This window comes from Myxocyprinus asiaticus, chromosome 5, assembly GCF_019703515.2.
Source record: "Myxocyprinus asiaticus isolate MX2 ecotype Aquarium Trade chromosome 5, UBuf_Myxa_2, whole genome shotgun sequence".
Lineage (NCBI taxonomy): Eukaryota > Metazoa > Chordata > Actinopteri > Cypriniformes > Catostomidae > Myxocyprinus > Myxocyprinus asiaticus.
Window position 1 is genome coordinate 4,149,137 of NC_059348.1, and position 21,912 is coordinate 4,171,048.

At 35.9% G+C, this 21,912-nt stretch overlaps 2 protein-coding genes across 3 annotated transcripts; both read right to left on the reverse strand.

Annotated features, from left to right (window-relative positions):
• Nucleotides 1-1,628: 1,628 nt before the first annotated feature.
• Nucleotides 1,629-6,973, reverse strand: foxf2a (forkhead box F2a). 2 transcript variants are annotated; one of them, XM_051697754.1, is made up of 2 exons: nt 5,278-6,973; nt 1,629-2,449 (listed from the first exon to the last, which is right to left on the reverse strand). In XM_051697754.1, the coding sequence occupies exons 1-2, from the start codon at nt 6,260-6,262 to the stop codon at nt 2,280-2,282; spliced, it is 1,155 nt and encodes a 384-aa protein (XP_051553714.1). In that variant the 5' UTR covers nt 6,263-6,973; the 3' UTR covers nt 1,629-2,279. The 2 variants fall into 2 exon arrangements, with proteins under 2 accessions (XP_051553714.1, XP_051553713.1); XM_051697753.1 differs by having other exon boundaries at nt 1,629-2,452; nt 5,278-6,961.
• Nucleotides 6,974-13,101: 6,128 nt separating this feature from the next.
• LOC127440879 (forkhead box protein Q1-like) lies at nt 13,102-14,742 on the reverse strand. Its single transcript, XM_051697938.1, has one exon. It carries the CDS (start codon nt 14,516-14,518, stop codon nt 13,610-13,612), a length of 909 nt encoding a protein of 302 aa, XP_051553898.1. The 5' UTR covers nt 14,519-14,742; the 3' UTR covers nt 13,102-13,609.
• Nucleotides 14,743-21,912: the final 7,170 nt, after the last annotated feature.

The following is a 21,912-nucleotide window of genomic DNA, read 5'->3' on the forward strand; positions in this document are numbered from 1 at the left end:
AAAATACCTTTGGTTAGGTGTACTAAAACATGCTTAACACAATTTAATGTGTATTTCCTGAATGTGTACTCAAGTGCAACATTCATCATTTTAAATGTAATGTCTAGTACCTTGAAAAATGCTTGTCTGTTAGGCAATCATTTAATTGTAGCCCGCTTCTTTAAAATACACTAAAGCATTATTTAAAAAGTATTGATTTCAAATGAAAGCCTCCTTGTAAAATAATATTAAGTTAAATTAAAAATATTATAATTTACTTAAAATATTACTTAAAACACACTTTAAAATTACACTTAAAACAGTATTCATGAACAGTAAAGTCAAGTACAGTACTGTACTCTAAAGTATTTTTTATATTCATTACTATCTGATAATATACTATTTAAAAAGTGTACTTTTAGGATTTTAAGCACACAATTAATACACCCCCAGCAATTGTGTTTCTGCCTGATCTAACTCTTAAAATTAGTTTTGTTGGTAGTCAGCCTAATTCAGACTAATGCTAATTGTTATTATTATTAATAATGAATCATGTTTAAATAAAACTAGTTCATTTAGATCTCACCACATGAAGCCATTTTTTTTTTCTGTGACACAATGAAACTAGAATGCTATAGGAATAACAAAGTGTGTCCTTGTTTTTGATATTATTATGAGATGTACACGAAAGCATTTAAATAGATTTTACAAATGCAAAAGCGACTACAAGAATAATCCATTGATCATGGTGGCCGCTCATTTACAGAGCGAGGAGAAAAGTGTGCGGTATAACGGTAGATGGCGACATTGTGCAACATTTAACATTGTGAATGTAGTTCCAGCGTAGCCTACAGTCCTGCGTTAGAGTAATAGGGGTTAAGCGGAGTTAACTCCGCCACGCTTAATGACTTTCTCTATTCATTCTCTCTAATTGAACTGCAAATTGCTCCCTCTTGTATTTGATAATTTTAGCTAACTGATCTCAGGGTCCTTCTGATTCGAACGCGCTTTGATTATTTTCATCATATATATATATATTATATATATATATATATATAAGTTTTTATTTTGTGTGTGATATGCATTTTTCATTTAGAGGGCTCAAGAGCCGAATTAGTGACCTTGTTCTTGTTGCTTAAGCGATAGTAAATTAAATGTGATTTTGTCATGCTGATCTAAAATGAAGATTTTGTGTCATGTCTGGGCTGCATTGTCTTTTTACAATGTCGTAACCCAATTTCCCTCTTTATCCTTATCGTATCCGTTTTTACACTTTCTTTTATTTCTTTTTCTTTTTTTTTCTTTTTCTTTTTCTTTTTTTTTTTCAAACAATGTATATGCAATAATAAAGGCGGCTTTTAGTCGTATTCGTTTTTCCCTCTTGAAGAGCCCGTTTTTCGTGTTTCCAAGTTGTACATCTTCGCAAATTAGTTTTCTATAACCTAAATAAAAACAATTAATTTGTTAAAATATTGCTGGTCCAAATATTTATTTGACCGCTTTTATTTATTTATTTATTTTATTATCCAGAAAAGCCCAAGCTTTAACTTTAGAAATGTGCAAAAGAACTCTAAGATTCTAGAATTAGTATTGTCCGAAAAAGTAAAATCATTTTTTTCAGCATTAAATAAATGAATAAAAACACTGGATATATTTGTATTTTTATTTTGAGAATACATCGTTTCATTGTACTGTAATTGTATTGTTTTCAACTAACAAAAATGCAGTCATTATTATTCTATTGCGAACTCTTTCCTTTTACTCATGAATTAAAACCAATATACACTCACCCCTCTAAATATAGGAGGTGGAATCTTTTAAAAGCAGTCAAAAAGAAACACACGTAAGATTTAAACAAATAAGATAGATGGATTTCAAGTGGGTTTGTGACATACATCATTTCCCACACCACTGGACGCTAATTCTGTATTTCTGTAGGTTGCTGAGTGCATAAAACAAGATAATTTTACAACGCCTTTATTATGCTCAATTTCTCATCAACTTTAGAAATGTGATCAAGTCAAACAGAACACTAGGCTATTGTGGACTGGATAAACTGGGTGTTTTGTTAAACAACATGTCTCTTCATTTGCAGAAGTTTCGAGGTTTGTTCCAAGGGAGTAAATATACGTTATAAACCTCAAAGCCAACACGTTCTTGCTCCCCATGGAGTCCTTCATTCCTTCAGTGAATACTGACATACGCATCTTCTCTTTTTTTGTATCTTAGATAACTGTGTGCCTCGAGCACATCATTTCGAAATTGCCAGCTTTTGATTTATGAATCCTCTGCTTGACAGTTTACAAAACGCATGGCTTCACATCTTGACAGACTCCTTGATGGTGATGTAGCTGATGATGATAGTAGGATCCACTGGTGGTCGGATGAAACGACGTAATTCCGTTGAAGTTCAACACAAAGTCTTTTCTGTCACAGACTGGCGAGGGGTGGGCCTGATATCGAGACATTCCTACTGCAAAAATAAAGAAATAAACACGATAAAATCAAATAAGAGATCTTTATTAATATCTGGATTTATTTACTTTTTTTTTATTTTTTATTTTATTTTTTTTTACATATAGTGGTGAATGCATTAAAGTTTTTATTTTCTAGGCAACTATATTAACTAAAAAAAACAAATGCATTGGTATAACTTAATTCAGTTGTGGACATTGGTTCCACACAATGAAAATGAGTGTCCTTAATGTGAAATTAAAATATATGCTCCACTCAAATGCTTTGTTTAGCGAAAACCTAAATTATTTGACGGTTTCAGCACTAAGCTGATGCAACAAATATTATGCACATAGTCCCAACACAATTGAATTAAGAAAACATGATGGATTGTACTCAGTGAAGTTAAGTTGAGAACAAATGCTAAATAATTTTGTTGCATTAGCTAAAAAAAATTAAAAAAAAAAAAAAGTTAATTGAGCAAGCAGTAAAAATCACATTGAGTTAGAAGTCGGAATCCATTTAATATCCATTAATAACAATGTGATCGTCAGCTTTTTGATGACTGTGTTGAATTTCACTTGGACTTAACGCAATATAATTCTGTTCTTAAACATACATGTATTAAGTTGATTTCACCTTTTTTCACAAGTTGAATGTTTAAAAGTCAAACACGCTTTATCCCTGAAGGCTACAGCATATGTAGGGGGGAGCGGGGCACAAACTAACTTGGGGCAAGCTGTAACACACGTGGGTTCACTTTTGTTTACTTGTTGCCATATCAACACTGTGTAGATAAAAAAAAATCCAGAAAATTTCAAAAAAACCAGAAGATATCGCCAAAAGATCATTTTAAAGTAGCAAAAGTAAATCTCTGTTTTTCCTGTTTATTTAAAATGAGGCAAACTTGGTATCATATTAATCTCCAATCTTTTAGCTAGCATCTTACATAGTCTTTTCATTCTCAGATAGCCAGCAGAAGTGACCAGCCAGGTTTAAATCCCAGCTGCGCCCCAATTCCAAAAAACGATATGCAATTCCATGCAGTCAGATATGTAATTTACATAATTCCTCTTAATGCGTACGTGTGTGTGTGTGTGTGTGTGTGTGTGGGCAGGTTTAAGTGGTTTACGAGGACTTTTTTTTAGGTTACAAACTGGTAATTACAAGGATATTATACTATAAATGTGGTTTATGAGGACATTTCTAGTGTCCCCATAATTCAAATCGCTTAAAAAACATACTAAACGATGTTTTATTGAAAATGTAAAAATGCAGAAAGTTTTTTGTGAGGGTTAGGGTTAGGGGATAGAATCTATAGTTCGTACAGTATACAAATCATTATGTCTATGGAGAGTCCTCATAATGATAGCTGCACCAACATGTGTGTGTGTGTGTGTGTGTGTGTGTGTGTGTTTTGTCATCAATCCATGCATTATTTCGGTCAATGCTGTGGCTTTGTTGTGTATTTATTGGCAAGTGTCAAAATTGTTGCTATATTATATATTATAATAAATGGCTTTTATTGACATGAAAATTTAGTTTATCTTTTAGGCTTTTTAATTAGATCAGATGCAGTTATTAGATGAGGATTTTAAGCTGTTATATGGTCTTGTTACAATGTGCCCCTCACCTGTTACAACATTTCACTTTCTTTTTTTCGAGGTAGATTGCGAAAAACGTACACGCTGTATTCATGAAACAAGAGCACATATGTGTAATAGACACGTGTGAAATTCATGTGAAAAACGAAAAATACATCGAACCCAAAGTACATTTACACAAACTTAAGAAAACCAAAAAGTGTTAGTTTGTGCCCCGCTCTCCCCTAATCCAGGTCGAGTTTATTCAACAATTGATTTCGAGTCTTTTCAACACCATGCCACTCTTAAGACATGATGCATATTTATGTGCTTATCATGAAATGACATTTTAATCACTTGAGGTAAGTTTTTCCTGTAAAACGTGGTCTATTTTCTTGAATTCTAAATTAGTCCGGCTCAATCGATATCAAATTCCCTCCCTCCCATTTTTGTTTCAACGCCTTCTTAAAATTGTACAATATACTGTTATTCACGGATTCACTTTAAATTGCACTGTACCATTAAACATTTAGGAGACTCTTTTGTGTTTGCCACCTGGAGCTCAGCTGTTAAAACAGTCCGCACTGGCTAAACTGAACCCATAAGCCTCTCTTGTGAAATCCTCTTTAGCTTTCAGTAATGTTGGGTTTTCATTGCCAATCCACTGGCAAAGGCGACAATGTTTTCTTAACCTTAAAAATGTTAGACAGAAAAAAAAAAAAAAAAGAAAGAAAGAAAAAAAAAATCCCAAAAGAGCGCACAAAGGCATTCTGCGTCAAATATACGCAGTTTTTTTTTTTTTTTTTTTTTTTTTTTTTGATCGCCACGGCGGAACTTTAATTCTGAATAGCATTAGGCCTCAGACATTTATAACATTGTAGCCTGTATAGTCTACTCGTGCCGTTAACTCAATAGGACTCTGAAAAAGACAACATTTTTTAAAAGTTGAAAAAAGAAGCGTGATGTGATTGTCGAATCTCTGGCTTGTAGAAACCTAAATGTCCCTTAAATACATAAATAAAACTAAACATGCATGCTATAAAAAAATAATAATCATTTAATTGCATATATTTGTATAGAGGCTATTTCTTATTTTGCGTGCTTAAATTACAAGCATTCATTTTTGGTTATTATTACATTATAAACATTAAATATGATTTATCTTTCTAAATGCTTCAGTAACGTGTCTTTAATGGTAATTCTTCAGTCACTTCTATGGAAATATTAAATCGAGACTTTTAAAGAGGGCAGTCAGATTTACCTGAGATGTCGGCCGCCGAGTCTCTGCCGTTGTGATGCAAATAGCTTTGCTCCAGAGAATAGGGAGACATACTCGAGTGTAATCCAGAGGAGGTCGGGCTGCTAGAGGACAGTGGCTGCTGTTTAATATAGGGAGACATGCCAGATGAAGGCCAGTGCGCCGAGGCGGCTCCATATGGCGAATGGCACTCCAAAGAGCCGGACATCGTCGGGGGTGAATGAAGCGGGCTATTGCTGCTGTCCGGGCCATACTCGCCATTTGAGGTGACTTGGCATGCCGTCATGTATGTTGAACCGGGGCTTGGTGACATGTGTGAGACGTGGTGACCTGAAGTAAGGCCATCGTAGCCCGTATGAACGCCGGGCACAGCGTTGGTCATCATGTCCAGATTATAGCCGTTGGCGTGGCAGGCCAAGGACGCGGACGGGGACTGGAAATCAAAGTTTTGGGGCAGCATAGAAGCCCCGAAGCCGATTCCGTTCATCATGCGGTACATGGGTTTCAGAGCTTGGCATTTCCTTCGGAAACCCCGTGGTCTGCGTCGAAACGAGCCCTCCTCGAACATGAACTCGCTCCCGGGGTCAATGGTCCAATAATGGCCCTTGCCCGGGCGCCCGAGGCCCTTGGGAAGTTTGATGAAACACTCGTTTAGAGATAAATTGTGCCTGACGGAATTTTTCCAGCCCTGGTAGGAACCCCTAAAAAACGGGAAGCGAGCCTGGAGGAACTGATAGATTTCACTCAGTGTCAACCTTTTTGTCGGAGAGCTCTGGATCGCCATGACTATAAGAGCGATGTAGGAGTAAGGTGGCTTTTCGGGGCGTCTCATGCCCGAATTGGACTTTTTGCCTTTGGTACCGGTCGTGGTTGTGCTCTCCATCACTGTCTGTGCGCTCTGGACAGCTGAGTGCATACCACTGGACGCCGGGCTGGATCTGAGGGGCGGCGGCGGGTCCAGCTGTTGCTGGGAGCTTTCGGTCGTCATTGTTAAGCGTAACAGCTCGATGACAAAAGTAACAAAAAAGACAAAAAATTACAGTATTTAAAAATTGAATTTTATGAGGGGGGAAAAAAAGAAAAAGAAAACGATTGGTACTCCACGCAAATCTATCTGAAATCCAAGTCTCTTCGAAGTGTGATGGTCAGTGCGCCCAAATCCTGCTCTGCTCGCAGGACGCGCTCCTGGTTGAGGCCACCAGCTGTGTGTCGCCAGGATAGCGACCCCTCCTTAGTCTCTTGGTGGCCATCGTCAGGACTAATCCTTAAGAGAACTCAATGCTCCGGAGTCTTCTGGCTCAAAGACGTGCGGCCAAACAAAACGCGACCACCAATCAATTCGTAAATCTCTCTCTGCCCCCTAGATCCCCACTAAATTCCTCCAAGAAATCTCCTCGAACTGTGGAGACCCACCCCTTTACCATGTCTGGCATGCCTCCAGCTATCGGTCTGGCGGGAGGCTGTGCAGAGTCCGAGCAGAGAGGCTCCCCACCTCCCCTCTGACAACCTAAATACACGCAATAACGCCATTTATCAAGCCCGTTCCGACATTTCAATCAACAGCGCCACACGCCAAACACCGGGGCGAACGCTTTCAGACCTCCACGCCAATAATTAATGGCGTGTTTTGGTGAGAGTCCTGGCACTGTGTGGTGGGAGGAGGTTAAGATAGGAAAGCACGTTTAGGACTGAACTTTAATGGCTCTGTAACACTTGCTTTTGTCCGACAAAAGAACAGCCGCGTAATGGACGAATAAGAGTTCATTAATTCGCCAAAAGAGAGAGGAGTGTACGCACAAGTGACCTGGTTGAGCATCTTGTCAAGGAGGAATTGAGGGGGGTGGGCAACAAAAAAAAAGACCCTCTCCAAGTGTATACAAGTTCTTGTAAAGGGCTGTTCTGGATAAATGGTTTTGACATGAGTGGAAGCAGGCTTTTTCCATCAGCCGCTGCACCGCTGCTCGGATACCACACACAGCGTAGTGTCAGTTTACAGTCCCGCACCCCTATCATCCCCCCCTGAGAGAAGAACTAATTAATTGTGGAAAGTGAGCTTAATTGGCCGTACCGAAAAATCTCCAGTGCAAAGTAACATTCGTGATTATTATGAAAGAAACAACAACTGCAAAAATAAATGCCCTAAGTTACTTGACTTTGTCTAAAAATTATAAAATGTGAAGATTTCCAACCAACTCACTGTTTGCAGTTCATGTGGAATACTTAATAATAAGAATAATAATACATAATAAAAATATGTATTATTATTATTATATAGCAATAATAATAAATGATAATACATAGGTTAATTATAACTATTATTTATTATCATATAATATTATTATTTTTTATAATTATTGTTTTAATTTTATCACAAATAAAAATTATAAAATGTTATGAAATCCAACCGACTCTTTGTTTGCAGTTCATGTGGAATTCTTCATCATCATCATCATCATCATCATCATCGTCATACTACTACTACTACTACTACTACAACTACTACTACTACTACTACTACTACTAATAATAATAATAATGCAATAATAATAATAATAAATGAAAACACAGGCTAATTATTATTATTATTATTTAATATATTATTAAATATAATGATTTCCAACCAACTCTTTGTTTGCAGTTCATGTGGAATTCTTCATCGTCATCATCATCGTCATAATAATAATAATAATAAAACATAATAATAATACATAATACAAATCATTATATTATTATAAAATAATCATTGATAATAATACACAGGCTATTAATAATAATAATAATAATAATAATAATAATTAGTATTATTATTATTATTATTATTATTGCTGTTGTTATTATGACGATGATGATACAAACATAGAGTGAAACCAAGAGTTGGTTGGAAATCATTACATTTTATAATTTTTAGGTAAGTCAAGTACATTTTGGGCATTTATTTTTGTTGTTTCTTGCATTAACTTTTTTTTAACTTGCATTACCCTGTATACAATTTTTTGTCCATTTGACATGAACATAAGCATAACACAGAAAATACATTTATTTTGTATACACATTTACACATTACTCTTTTTTTTTTATTATTATTATTTTTTTACTATTTGTAGAAATCGTGAAAATGACTTTGAAAATATAGAAATATTTGCCTCGAGGTCAACTGCCTGCTCAAAAAATTCTACAATGTTAATTTTAGATAAAGATTGTTAGTTGATGCCAGAGTTATTGCTCCTCGCCCCGGCCTCTCAAATGTGTGTATCCTCCAGAATACAAAAAGCTTTTTATATGTGGAAAAAACAATGATATGTGCGCAAAAGATATTTATTCGTTTTATAAACTAATCGGTGCTCCTATATTACTGCTGACAGCCTCTTATTAAACATTAAATCTAGACTCAGCAGCAAGTCTTTATAATAGACTGCAATCCGAATACACGCACTGAAATATATGAATGCTCTGATTCTAGAGGCAATTTACACAGTCATGGCTCATAGGCAGAAACAAGCAGCCTCACATCTTTATCAAACACGACAAAAAGGATGTGAAGATAAAATCAGCCCTCGTCATAACAATAAAGGTAAAGAAAATAATCGCCCCGAAATTCCCGGCAACATCAAACTCACTATCCCCGCTGCGTTCAGGATGCACACTTGGCTCAGAGAAAGCATTACTCGGAGCTAAAGAAAAATACGTGAAAGACTTTGAAGGTTTAACGCTACAGCCTCTCGTTTTGGGGATAACATTGTTGTACCAGACTGCTGGATCCCTCTTCTGTTTTTGGTGACCTCTTAACGAAAGGTGGCACTCTGACAGAGTCTCCGAGTCCATTTTTCAATGCCGTTTGGCACTTGCAAGGGCTGCTGGATAATGCCGATGTTAAAGGGTTTTTACTCTCCGCGTGACAAGAGGCACTTCGGGGGGCGGATATTTGTAGTTCTGGACAGAAAATATAAATACTGAATTGCTAAATATATCTGTGTCCGCTCTCGGGGAAACTCAGCGAAGAAAAAAACAAAGCATTGGGTGCTCGAGGCGCCTACAATGACGAATGTTTCTCCCTCTAAATAATCAAACAACTTTAGCGATTGTTTAAACTGCAATCAAACAAATAAACTGTGCGATAATAACAAAGATTGCACTGCTTTAGGGAATTGGTGACGTGGGGTTTAAATATATATATATTATTATATATATATATATATATATATATGAAAAAAATCGAATAAAGGAACAAACAAACAAACAAACAAATAATGGATATGTATTTAAAAAATATTCAGCCATTGACCGGTTTCCAAATTTGTTGAAAAATGATCACTTTATGTGATCTTTATAGTGTTAGATTAGTAAATTAAACGTGATTTATGTGAATCGTGTTCTTAAAATATTACACCTTCACCTGTATTATGCTTATGTGTAGTAGAAGATGTTGGACATTGCAACCTGTAGGTTGCAGTATAGTGTCTTGAGTTATTTCCCCTTCAGATGCGATGGATACAGCAGGCCTTGTCGGTTTGATTGGTAGTAAGTCTGACATGTGGGATGAACATATATCTAAAAATAATAGTCAATATATTTGAGATTATATGTACGTAAATTAGTAGGCCAAGAGGTTCATTTCCCCCAATAATTTGTATACGGTAATGTCAACATTCAATTTTCACTCTAGTGCTTGTGTTCATTTACTGTCTTTGCTGCCATATTCCTCAAATCCCAAATCCTACTATTGAAACGGTCGGCCAATTATCAAATCAGGTTAATAATTTGCATGCATGATTGACTGGTATAAGATATTTTTGCCAATAGCCTACTTATCCCAAAACATTAGCTATACGATATAAGAACATCGAATTATTAAAGTGATAAAAACAGACTAATCAGCAACAACAACAACAACAAGAGCAATACTACTTATAATAATAAATAGGATTGTTATTATTATAATTGTCGTTATTGTTGTTAAATTACTACAACTACTACTACTACTACTACTACTACTAATAATAATAATAATAAAGTCAAACGAAGAAACAATTTCCAACACTTTTAACTCTCTGAAGAGTTTTTGACTAGTATGTTAAAAGGGTGCGCAGAAACAAAAATTCTACATTTTCAAATGAAGCATCTTGGGCTTTGTTATAGCAGGGGTAAATCACTATAGCCTACTTGTCCGTGAAAACCGAGTTATGGCATCTTATCTTCAGGACCGTGGACAGCTCGTGGCAAAGTATGCAACTATTTCACACTCCGTCCCATTTGGGATTTTCAACATTGATTTTATTGCACTTGACCTATTACTAAAAACGGCTGGGCATCCATGTACGTATTTAAAAAGATGAGGAGGCAAAGTCTGAGAAGGGTGCTGCTATAGGTTAAAGCCCACAAACATCAGAAGCGCACAGGGAGAAAGGCAATAATGGTGCCTTGTAGGATAACAAGACAGGAATTGCTATAAATGCTCTGGGCCTCGTTTCTCATTATTATCCTTGCCGGTTAATAATAACAATAATAATAAAATAAAACGTATGTATACTTATATTAAATGAGCATAAAGTGTAGCTATAGGTATTTAAGTGTATGAAGTGTAATTTCGTGGTTGTCCTGCAGGTGTCTACATAAGTCTGTGTGCTCACCATGCTCTTAGCGCTGTACGATTACTCCAGAGCACTCCTTAATCTATGAGCATTTTCAAGTACTACTTAAGTTACGATGTTTTTGGGAAATGGCTGCAAAACAAAGATTAATAGTAAGAAGGATTCTACGATCTACTTAGGCTTCCCATGCTTTTGGGAAACAAGGCCCTGGGCCTCCTTTCCCAAGAACTATCGATCTTAGCGGCCAAGAGTGTTTTCTACGAGCAATTTTACGAACGTTTGTTATTTTTACGTACGTTTCCCAAAGCTGCATTTAACATGAATGTGAGGACACACTTTAAGTGAGAGTCGCTGTCCATGTGACAGTGCTGAAATGTGACTGTATAGTGCTGCTCCTCATTGCAACTGCATTATATTTGTGCATAACTTCACAATTTGTAATTTACCTCGCTAAAATTTGTTTTAAATGTTTTTATTAAATATTCAACCTAATTAACTGCATATTTACATATTTTTGTGCAGAACAATCTTTTTCTTTTCACAGTCTGCTTCCTATTTCCAATTGTAATATTTACTTTTCTCAAATTCCTCTCGATATAAAAGCTTCCAGGGATTAGTGAAGACAGTGGAGGCCCTGTGTATGATCCTGCTAATTAACCTAATTAACTGCATATTTACATATTTTTGTGCAGAACAATCTTTTTCTTTTCACAGTCTGCTTCCTATTTCCAATTGTAATATTTACTTTTCTCAAATTCCTCTCGATATAAAAGCTTCCAGGGATTAGTGAAGACAGTGGAGGCCCTGTGTATGATCCTGCTAATTACAAGCATTCACTGAATATTATTCCGTGTTATCGCGGAGCGCAAAACATGGAGACGTTTGGAAGATGTGCTTTAGAGACATTCACCAATTAAGCGGAGGTCTGCTCTTTACTGCCAAAAGTGATAATGGTGAAAGCAATGCTACATGTGCAGTGCTACACAACTTGTAGTGCTGGCGAGAGAGCCTTTGGGTGTCAGAGAGGAAGAAGAGACGAGGATAAAAGCATCTGCCAAATGAATAAATGTAAATGTAGGATGATGAGCAAATATATATGGACGATTTTCATGCACGGCAACAAGTTAATGAATTTTTTCTTCTTTATCTAATATTAATTTATACAGTTGTCTGCATCAATTATGCCACAACTTTGTTGTTACCAACTATTTTATGTATGTATATTTCATAATAATAATAATAATAATTATTATTATTATTAGACATGTCTTTTAAAATCAAAATTAAATAAAACACATATATCCTGATATTAAAGTCTCAGCATAAAAGTGTAGCTACTGGTATTTAAATTGTATTAGGTGTAATTTCACGATTGTCCTGCAAGTGTCTGCGTAAGTCTGTGTCCTTACCATGCTCTTAGCGCTGTACGATTACTCCAGAGCATTTTGAAGACCTACTTAAGTTTCAATGCTTTTGGGAAACTGGCCGCAAAACTAAGGTGAATCGTAAGTTGGATTCTACGATCTACTTAGGCTTACGATGCTTTGGGAAATGCAGCCCTGGCTTTTGCAAGCATCACAACATTTATATTTATGACAAAATGTAATGTGTAGAGTTTGCCATGTTGTAAATGATCTAATTACTTGAAGTCCTATCAATATTTACACCACCAAAGTTGATCACGTTAGAGCAAACCATTAAATCGGCAGAGATTTCTATATGTTTCGAAGAGATAAACAACTTATAATATTTAAAGGCACATCCATGATGAATTTGTGTCCCATATAGAAGTCTGACATGTGGGATGAATATATATCTAAAAATAATATTAAATATATTTGAGATTATATGTATGTAAATTAGTGGGCCCTTTGGAAAATATTGGCTATATGTTACATATGAAAACGGCCATATAAAAAAATAAAACAAAATAAAAATAAAAATAAATAAAAATGTTGCATATATAGTAGGCTACAAGTATGTGACATTTTATATCAGTGAAAACCTTATCTGAACAGTAGTATCATAAATGTGTTTTTCCAAATGTGGCATTTCATAACATCTCAAGGATTCTACAAACAAATGAATCTCCACTGTGATCGGATCAGTCAATGTGAGCCCATTTTGAACATTCTTCATAACAAATCTGTTCGCCCCACTTCCACTCACTAAAGTGTTAGAATCCAATCAGCGCCACTGAAACACAAAGGTGATGCACTCATCGACTGGAAAGGATCAATTCTTGTTTAATTTGAAAATATATTTTATTATTCAGTATAAAATGCGCCATGCATTTTTGTCAGGAAAATCAATTCTACAGTCTAATTCCAGTTTACGACTATGCAACAGCCTCACCTTCTCCATAAGAACTCAGGTTGAGCTTGTCTGAGTCAATCTGAAATGAATACAGGTCATATCATTTTACTTTCATAAGATAATTTGAGGCCAATGGTTCAACAAATTCAGAACAATCACAAATAACAAACAAATGACGAAAACATCATAAATACATACATGAACAAAGCAATCGTTCAGTAGGACAAGACGCATCAGAAAATTAAATAGTTTAGTGGTTCACTTTGTGTGTTCTCCCCACTCAAACTTTCTCGACAATGTACCAGTTAGTTTCCGAAGCGATTTATTATGTGAGGACATGCAGGCTTATGAAATGTATTTTGCGAATAGTCTCTGACATGAGCCATGAGTACAGAAAGTGCCAACATTCCCCAGCCCAAACCCTCACACCATTAAGACAACAGATAGTCAATCTTGAACGGGTGATAGCCCGCTAAAGCTGGCACCGGTGCCACTGTGGTCGTGTGCGGGATCGAGAGGCACTCGGAGGTCAGCTGGAACGGGAAGAAGTCCTTCTGGTGACGGCAGCTCATGGCAGGGTCCTCGGGTGCCCCGTATGATCGAAGCACCTGCGTGTGCGGGAGAGTGACAGGGGAGCCACACAGGGCATAAGCGAGCATCTCCACTCCCCCTTGCCAGGTGTCAGTTTTGAGAGCGGGGCGTTCCTCTTTCCTAAAAGGTCGGCTGAGGATGCTGTCAATGGCGAAAGAGCTCGTAAACTTGGCGCTGGAAGGAGGCGTAATGACCGAGTCGCTGGTGTCCACTCCAGCAGCTTGGCTCGGCCGCTCTGGCTCTTTGCCGGGTTTTTTGTTGATGCGCTTTCTCCTCCGCCGAAACACCCCATCCGCAAAGGTGTACTCGCTGTGCGGGTTCAGCATCCAGTAGTTGTCCTTGCCCCACGGTCTGGAGGGATCCCGCAGCACCTTCAGAAAGCAGTCGTTCAGAGACAGATTGTGGCGGACCGAGTTCCTCCATCCCGTATAGCTGCCTCGAAAAAACGGGAACTTTTTCATGAGGTAGTCATTGATTTCGGCGAGAGTCAGTCGACCCGACTTCGAGTCGCGGATGGCCATGGCGATCAGAGCGATGTAGGAGTACGGCGGCTTGGGTCTCCGGGTGTAGGGCTTGCCTTTGCTCTCCGCGCACGGAGTAACAGGTGCCGGACTGTGCGCAATGCAGTCTCCATCTGAGCCCAGCTCCTCCTCCGCGGACAGCGGGGACGGGATACTGCCCTCGGCGTCGCTGCACAGCTCCACGGGCTTAGAGTCGTAGTGACCCCCACAAAAAACTTCCAGTTTCATTTTTTAGACGTGACTTGGTGACTCGTGAAATTGTCCGACCCCTGGTTCCAGGTTCCTGCAATGCACATACGGAGCAGAATGCCCACGCAGCGCTGTCAAACACAATCCAAAGTGTGAGAGTGACAGGATTCGTACCTGCTCAAGTTTAAGTGCATGTAACATCTCGAGCAGGCGCTCAGCTGGCTAATATAGCCGCTCACCTCCGGGTATGCCTACAGGGGGCGGGGCCTGGCGAGCTGTCTTTAAGTCTAAAAAACGATCAATCTTTGCAAAACAGACAAGGATCATGATGCACACCCTGTTTTGAAATAGAGCGGTCAACCATAGCCTATATGGACAAATAGCTGTTAGAGTGGTGATGAATTAGCTACTTTGTTGATTTGAGCCGGGTTGCGTCACAGCTAGGTGGGTTCACCTGTGTTTTTGCTCACCTTTGTTCGCGCATTCCCAGAAGAATTTCACCTCAGGAAACCAGGTGGCGTGCGTTTATCAGACATGGTTGTTTTTGCCCGTGTGCCCTGGCACTTGGTGGACGAAAATAGTTTAGTAGCCTATAGAAAGCATATTCTTAATTCAATGCATGTCTAAAATTTAGAGTTAGTAGTGATCATCATCATCATCCAAAAATAAATAAATAAATAAATAAAAAAATAAAAAAACATGTTTTGTGTGCGCGATACGTTTTATTGTAATATTTGCGAGACTATTTGATAGACAGTATAGCCTATAATAAGCAGAATAATGCATTACTGACTTTATTATATGGGTCACCAAAATGGTTATTTAATAAATAAATAAATCTTTGTAGGATTTTAAACATTCTCTCAGACAAATTAAGTCTTCAACTTATATAAATAATGTATTAAAGTATTAATAAATTACATTGTGCTATCTCATGCTACATTTTTAATTTTTAATATATGTCGGGATGTAGCTATGCCTTTAAAGACAGTAACAGGGTTGACAGTTTTACAGTTTATTTAGCCATTACTATATTTAAAGGAATATTCTGGGTTCAATTCAAGTTAAGTTCAATCGACAGCATTTGTGGCATAACGTTGATTACCACAAACATTTATTTAGACTCGTCCCTCCTTTTCTTTAAAAAAGCAAAAATCGAGGTTACAGTGAGACACTTACAATGGAAGTGAATGGGGGTCAATTTTTGGAGGGTTTAAACACAGAAATGTGAAGCTTATAATTTTATAAAAGCACTCGCACTAATTCAGTTAAAACTTGTGTATTATTTGAGCTGTAAAGTTGTTTAAATTGTCATTTTTACTGTTGTTTTAGGGTTTTAGGGTTTGTAGACATTACATCGTCATGGTGATGAAGTTGTAAAATTGGCCATAACTTTACACAGAAAAGGTTAGTAAGTGATCGTTATCACACTAAAATTATGTTTACACGTATATTGTTTATATCTTGTGGCTATACTTTTGAAAAAGGGAGCATTGTAACATACAAAAATTGGCCCCCATTCTCTTCCATTGTGGTAAGTGCCTCACTGTCACCTTGATTATTGCTTTTTTATTTATTTTATTTTTTTTTTTTATTAAGAAAATGAGGGAAGAAAGAGTCGAAATACATTTATGTGGTAAACAATATTATGCCACAAATGCTGTCGATTGAGCTTAACTTATTGAACCAGGAATATTCCTTTAAGGCCAAGGACATGAAACTACAAGGTGTTTATTACAGAAAAGAATTTAATGCTGATATTTCTACAAACATCCACTTTTTAGTAATCAGCTGTATTCTGTACAAAATCACCGTAACAGGGATAAGCATTTAATATCATCCTTTACTGACAAACCAAACAAAATAGAAGATAAAATGATCTACAAAGAGAAGACATTTACTTGTACTTGTATTTCAAGTTCGCATCCCGAGAGGATGGTGATGTCATAATTTATTAATGGAATTGTTCATTATTTTAATAAGAGGGAGTTATGATGGTAACAAAGTTGACACATAACTTGGTGACACAACTTTAAGTCTTAAAAATATATTGTGCTCAATAAAACACAAAATATATATGTAAAGGGATAATAAATAATAAATACTAGTTTTTATTGCAGTTTTTTTCTTTTCTTTTTTTTTTTTTTTTTATCAAAATGTTTATATATACTTAAGGAGAAGTTGGACACACCAGGCTGGGGATCCTTATAAAGAAAGACGGTGAAAACAAAAAGACTTAAAAATAAAATAAAGTTACCTGATTTTTTCTGATGATTTAAGAAAATTGCCTATAGTACTGTAATAACACTTTATAAAAGTTGTCATTAGCTATTCATTGTTAAGGTCATTCAGGTTTTGCACAAAGTTACTGAAAATGAGGGTAATTTGTCGATGTAACTTTTTGCTGAAATTGTTATTATGCTGATAATATAATTTGTAATGAAAATTTTGTAATGAATGCCAGGCATGAGCTATTGATGAGATTATGCTTCAGCTTTAGTCTAAAACAAACTTTTGATAATTAAAGGCAGTAAACACAACAGCCAGGTGTTTAATGGGCTTTAGATTCTATTGGAAATTAATGAAGGTAGAGCATAAAACATTTCATTACAGCAGGGAAAGAGGATACTGCATATTAAAATAGTGATATGATGTTTATTATTATTTGTTTTCCTGTTTTAGCATCAACAATGGCTATATTATTAAACAACCCCAATTTTAAAAAAGTTGGGACAGTATGGAAAATGCTTTTAAAAACAAAAAGAAGTGATCTGTAAATTAAATTCACCCTCTGCTGTATTGAAAGCACTACAACAACAAATTATTTGAAGTTTTACCTTTTGAATTAATTAATTAATTAATTTATGTATTGAAAATATAAACTCATTTCAAATCAGATGATTGCAACATGCTCCAAAAATGTATATCATGACATGAGATCGAGAATACTTCGGTAAACCTTCATCAGTCAACACCATTCACCGTTGCATCCACAGATGCAAGTTAAGGCTTTACTATGCAAAGGAGAAGCCATACATCAACACTGTTCAGAAGTGCCACCGACTTCTCTGGGCTTGTTATCATATGAGATGGAAAGTAGAAAAGTGAAATTGTGTTTTGTGGTCCAAAGAGTCCACATTTCAAATAGTTTTTGGAAAAACAGCCGTCGTGTTCTCCAGGCCAAAGAGGAAAAGGACCATCCAAGCTGTTATCAGTGTTAGGTCCAAAAGCCAGTGTGTGTCATGGTATGAGTGTGTGTCAGTGCCCATAGCAAGGGTAAATCTGTGAAGGCAACATTAATGCAGATAAATATGTAGAAATTTTGGGTGCCCTGTGTGTCCAACTTCTTCTTAGTTGAATCGAATTTACAAATCAGTCCTTTTTGTTTTCATTTTAGTAGCATTTTCTATATTGTCCCAACTATTTCGGAATAGGGGTTATACATTTATCTTGAATTCATTTGTAAACGCCATAAATGCAACATAAATAAGTTGTATAAATGAGAGTTTCCTGCTAATTTCCAACATATATTACATTTACTGTATGTCATAGCTTTGTAATTTGTAAACACGAGTAAAGCTGGCTCCACACTAGCAGACTCAGAACAACTGGATTTGGGTGGGGGGTGTCACACTTGGTGACTGTTTTCGCTGATCTTGCCCTCCTAGTAAGTGAGCCTGTCACATTTACCGATTAAATTTGGAGGGAAGGTGTCACACTGAACGACTGCCCTTGACTTTTCTCAATGCTTCACTGTCACACCCATTTTCACAGCCAATTAATACACAGGTATTTTAAGGGTCATGTTATCTTAAGGGTCATGTTCTATTCATAATACATTAAACATTAAATGGACAGAATACAGTACAATTTAACCTGCATTGCAAGTTTTTATGTAGTAAACATAACGTGTTTTAGAAATATCCTCAAAGCATAAGTCTCGAATATGTACTTTATACTTACTGAAGTTTCTTTTTTAAATTGAATGTCTTAAAGGGCTAGTTCCCCCCATATTAAAGGAATTTTGTCATCATTTACTCACCCTTATGTTGTTCCAAACCCGTGTGACTTATTTCTGTGAATCACAAAATGCATTCACTTTCACAATTCATTGCATATTTCTTTTTTGTTTTTAATAAAATGAAAGTGAACAGTGCTATCTTTTTGGTTAGTCATACTGGTTTGGATGAGGGTTAGTAAACGATGACAGAATTTTCATTTTTGGCAGAACTATCCCTCTAAGCTTCATATGAAAGATGCAGTCTAGCTCTTTCAAGGATTTGACAGAACTTCTGGATGTTCAGTTGAGAATGCTCATGTTTAAGATGAAAAAGTACAAAGAGGCTGGTTATGGACAGACCTGTCAAAAAGTACAGTATACCTGACTTACTTGGCTATCTGACTAAGAGGTGAGCGCACATCAAAAAGACTCATGCCAAAGACCCCCCTCCAAGACACATTTTCAAGTGTTCTCAGATTTCCTACTACTATAAACCAGGAGCTCAACAAGGCAGTACTGATGACATACAGATAACACTGACACACAGTAGCAGAGTCATTTTGAGGTTTTTTTCTTTCTTTCTGGTTTTAGTTTTAAAAAATTAGAAAAAAAGGCAAATACATGATATGAAGGTTCCTTAGATATGTTCATTTCAATGACGTGACACTCTTTTTGTGTGTGTTCAAACCGAATAGGTTATTAAAATGTTGTAAATTGTCTGAATCAAAATTTGTTTTGATATTTAAGTGGAATTAAAAAGTCTAATTTCAGTGCTTTCAATAAAAAAAATTAAAAATATTAAAAGTACAATTAAGTTGTTAATATTAAAACTAATTAAATAGTCAATCTTCTTTTTCTTCATTTTTTTCTTAAAAGGAATTGTGTATTTTTTTCATAGATTTGCCATTTAATTACTGGCAAATTAACCAAAATACTAATTTAATTATGGAGGTGGCATACCCTACATTAATTCCTGAGTCACTGATGTTTCATGCAAGTACATAATTCCTCATTTACTATAACTGATATGTTTTTAAAGCATTACTAGCATTTCTACTTTTTCTGTTGTAAAGAGATCCTCTTGCTAAGCAGCATTTGTAAGCATGTAGGCAGGGGAGAGCACAACTGCCAAGTTTAATAGGTTACACATTCATAATTAACAGTTGACTTAGTTATAGAATCTTCTTCATGCTTGAGGCATGAGGTAAACCATCATGCTCTCCAATCTCAGTTGATGTCACCATTGTTGACTACAGCTTTCCATTATCCTTCAAGCTGCAAAAGGACAGGGGCTGCAAAGTTACACTACATTTGTTACTCACAGTTTTCAAGTTCTGGTTGGTGTCCTGCACTCAAGGCCAGAAATTTGCACGAATGATTACACAATCGACATGTGGTTTCCGAATGTTCATGTATCAATTTAAAAAAATTACAATTGTGCCACAGTTGTGGCATCATTTCCACTACACCAAAACATTTCTGCCTATTTTTTATTTTTATTTTATTTTTTTAAAGTTAGTGTACTTGTTAATTAAGAGGACAAAAGTGTCAGTGAAGAGCATGCTTGAGATGAAATATGAGACATGTGATGTTTGAAGAAAACAAAGAAAAAATCAAGGTAAATACCACTTGTGAATAGAGTATTTTTAAAGGGCGTAATTTCCAGTAAAGCTGTAATTTTTCAAAAAAGTGTAAAATTAGTATTTAATTGTGTGTATTTAGGAGACATTAAACGTTAGCAATGGAATTAGCCTTAGCAAGACTTCTTTCTTTTTTTCTTTTTATTTAATTTTTATCACCATTATTTCCACCACATTTGAGATGTGCTGCCTGCAATTGTGGAAGAATCATGCTTTTAACAGCTTCCCCCGGCGGGCCTCCAGCGGGCATCCTGAGCTGTAACTCAAATATTTAGATAGCAGTAATCCCACACAAAGTGGTTTACAGATATTCATTTATGTGTGTGAAAACAGGTTTACTGCTTTAACTCTGCAAAATTGGTATATAGAGCGCAACAGCATGGGTTCTGGAAATAAAAAAATAAAAAAATAATTTTCTCTTTAAGAATTTGCTTTTTACTGACAATGTACAAACTTTTCAAGACAGACAGGAGCTCTGAGTTTGTTCAGCGATGATATATGCTTCTGTAGAATACAAAAGTCAGTGTGTTTTCAACTTCATTACAAAATAATTGTTTTATTGACAAATTCCTGGTGAGAACTACACTACACATAATCCCAAAGAGAGATCCACCAATCAGAGAAGTTGCTGTCACCACAGAAACGGAAATCACATTAAAAGAGCTCAGCAGTGACCACCCACTCCCATAAAGCATTGCAAATCACTTTATTGAGTCAACCTTACTACACTATCAAACTACTTGCATGCAATTGTAGAGTGTAATCTGAATATAAAGTAATTGGTTACTAGAATAGAATTACCGTCTAGTCAAAAAGTAGTGTAACATTACATTTTAAATTTAAATTACAGTTACTGATGTTTAATTAAGATAATTACTTGTATGTGCATTAATTGGATTACTAATATACTAATAATTATTTTAAATTAGCTATGCGAAAGCAGTATTTTAGAAAGTAACTTAAAGTACAATAATTAGTCATGATTTTTTATGAAGTAATCAGTAAAGTAATCTTTACTCAACTCAGTGATTTATAGTGAATACTGTTTTATCGTGGGCCTACCATCGTTTCTGATTCAATTACATAATTCAAAAGGCTTTGTGGGATGAGTAATTCATTCATTCAAAAATAAATGTAATTACGCAGTCTTGTACGTTTTTTATTTGTTTATTTAATACTTTCTAAACCAAGGCTACTGAAAAAAATGGCAATAACTGTTATGCTTTATTTGATGGTATCGTAATGTTCCTTTTCCATTACCATCTACAGTAAGCTTTAGAAGTAAAAATAAAAAATAAAAAGTTAAAGAGAAGAATAATGGTTCCATTGTTTACCTATAGAATAAAATTTCACTTTATAGCTGTGAGACTGTGAAAAGATTTAAGGGCGTGACAGACAAAAAATGACGATGGCATAGTCCCAACCTAATCTATCAAAGCTAATCTATTGTTCAACTAATCTTTTATAATAAGTTGTCTATTGAATGTCTAAAACCTATTTCCACAGCATATTCTTTAGATCCCATATTTGCTTTTCAGATTTCAAAAGGGCCGACTGATCTATTTGGTGGCTAGAAATGATAAAACGTGTATGGTTTCAATTTGAGTTGTAAATGTCATTTTAAGGTTTGCTCATTTAAAAAAAGCTCAATTGTAAAACAAACAGTTAGAGCTAATTATTGTCGTATAGAAATTGCTTAATCTGTCGACTCATTCAGCTACCGTAAATATTTGAAGATTCTTGGTATAGAATTGAGAATATTAAAGGAGAATCTCTATTAAAATCTAAATTTA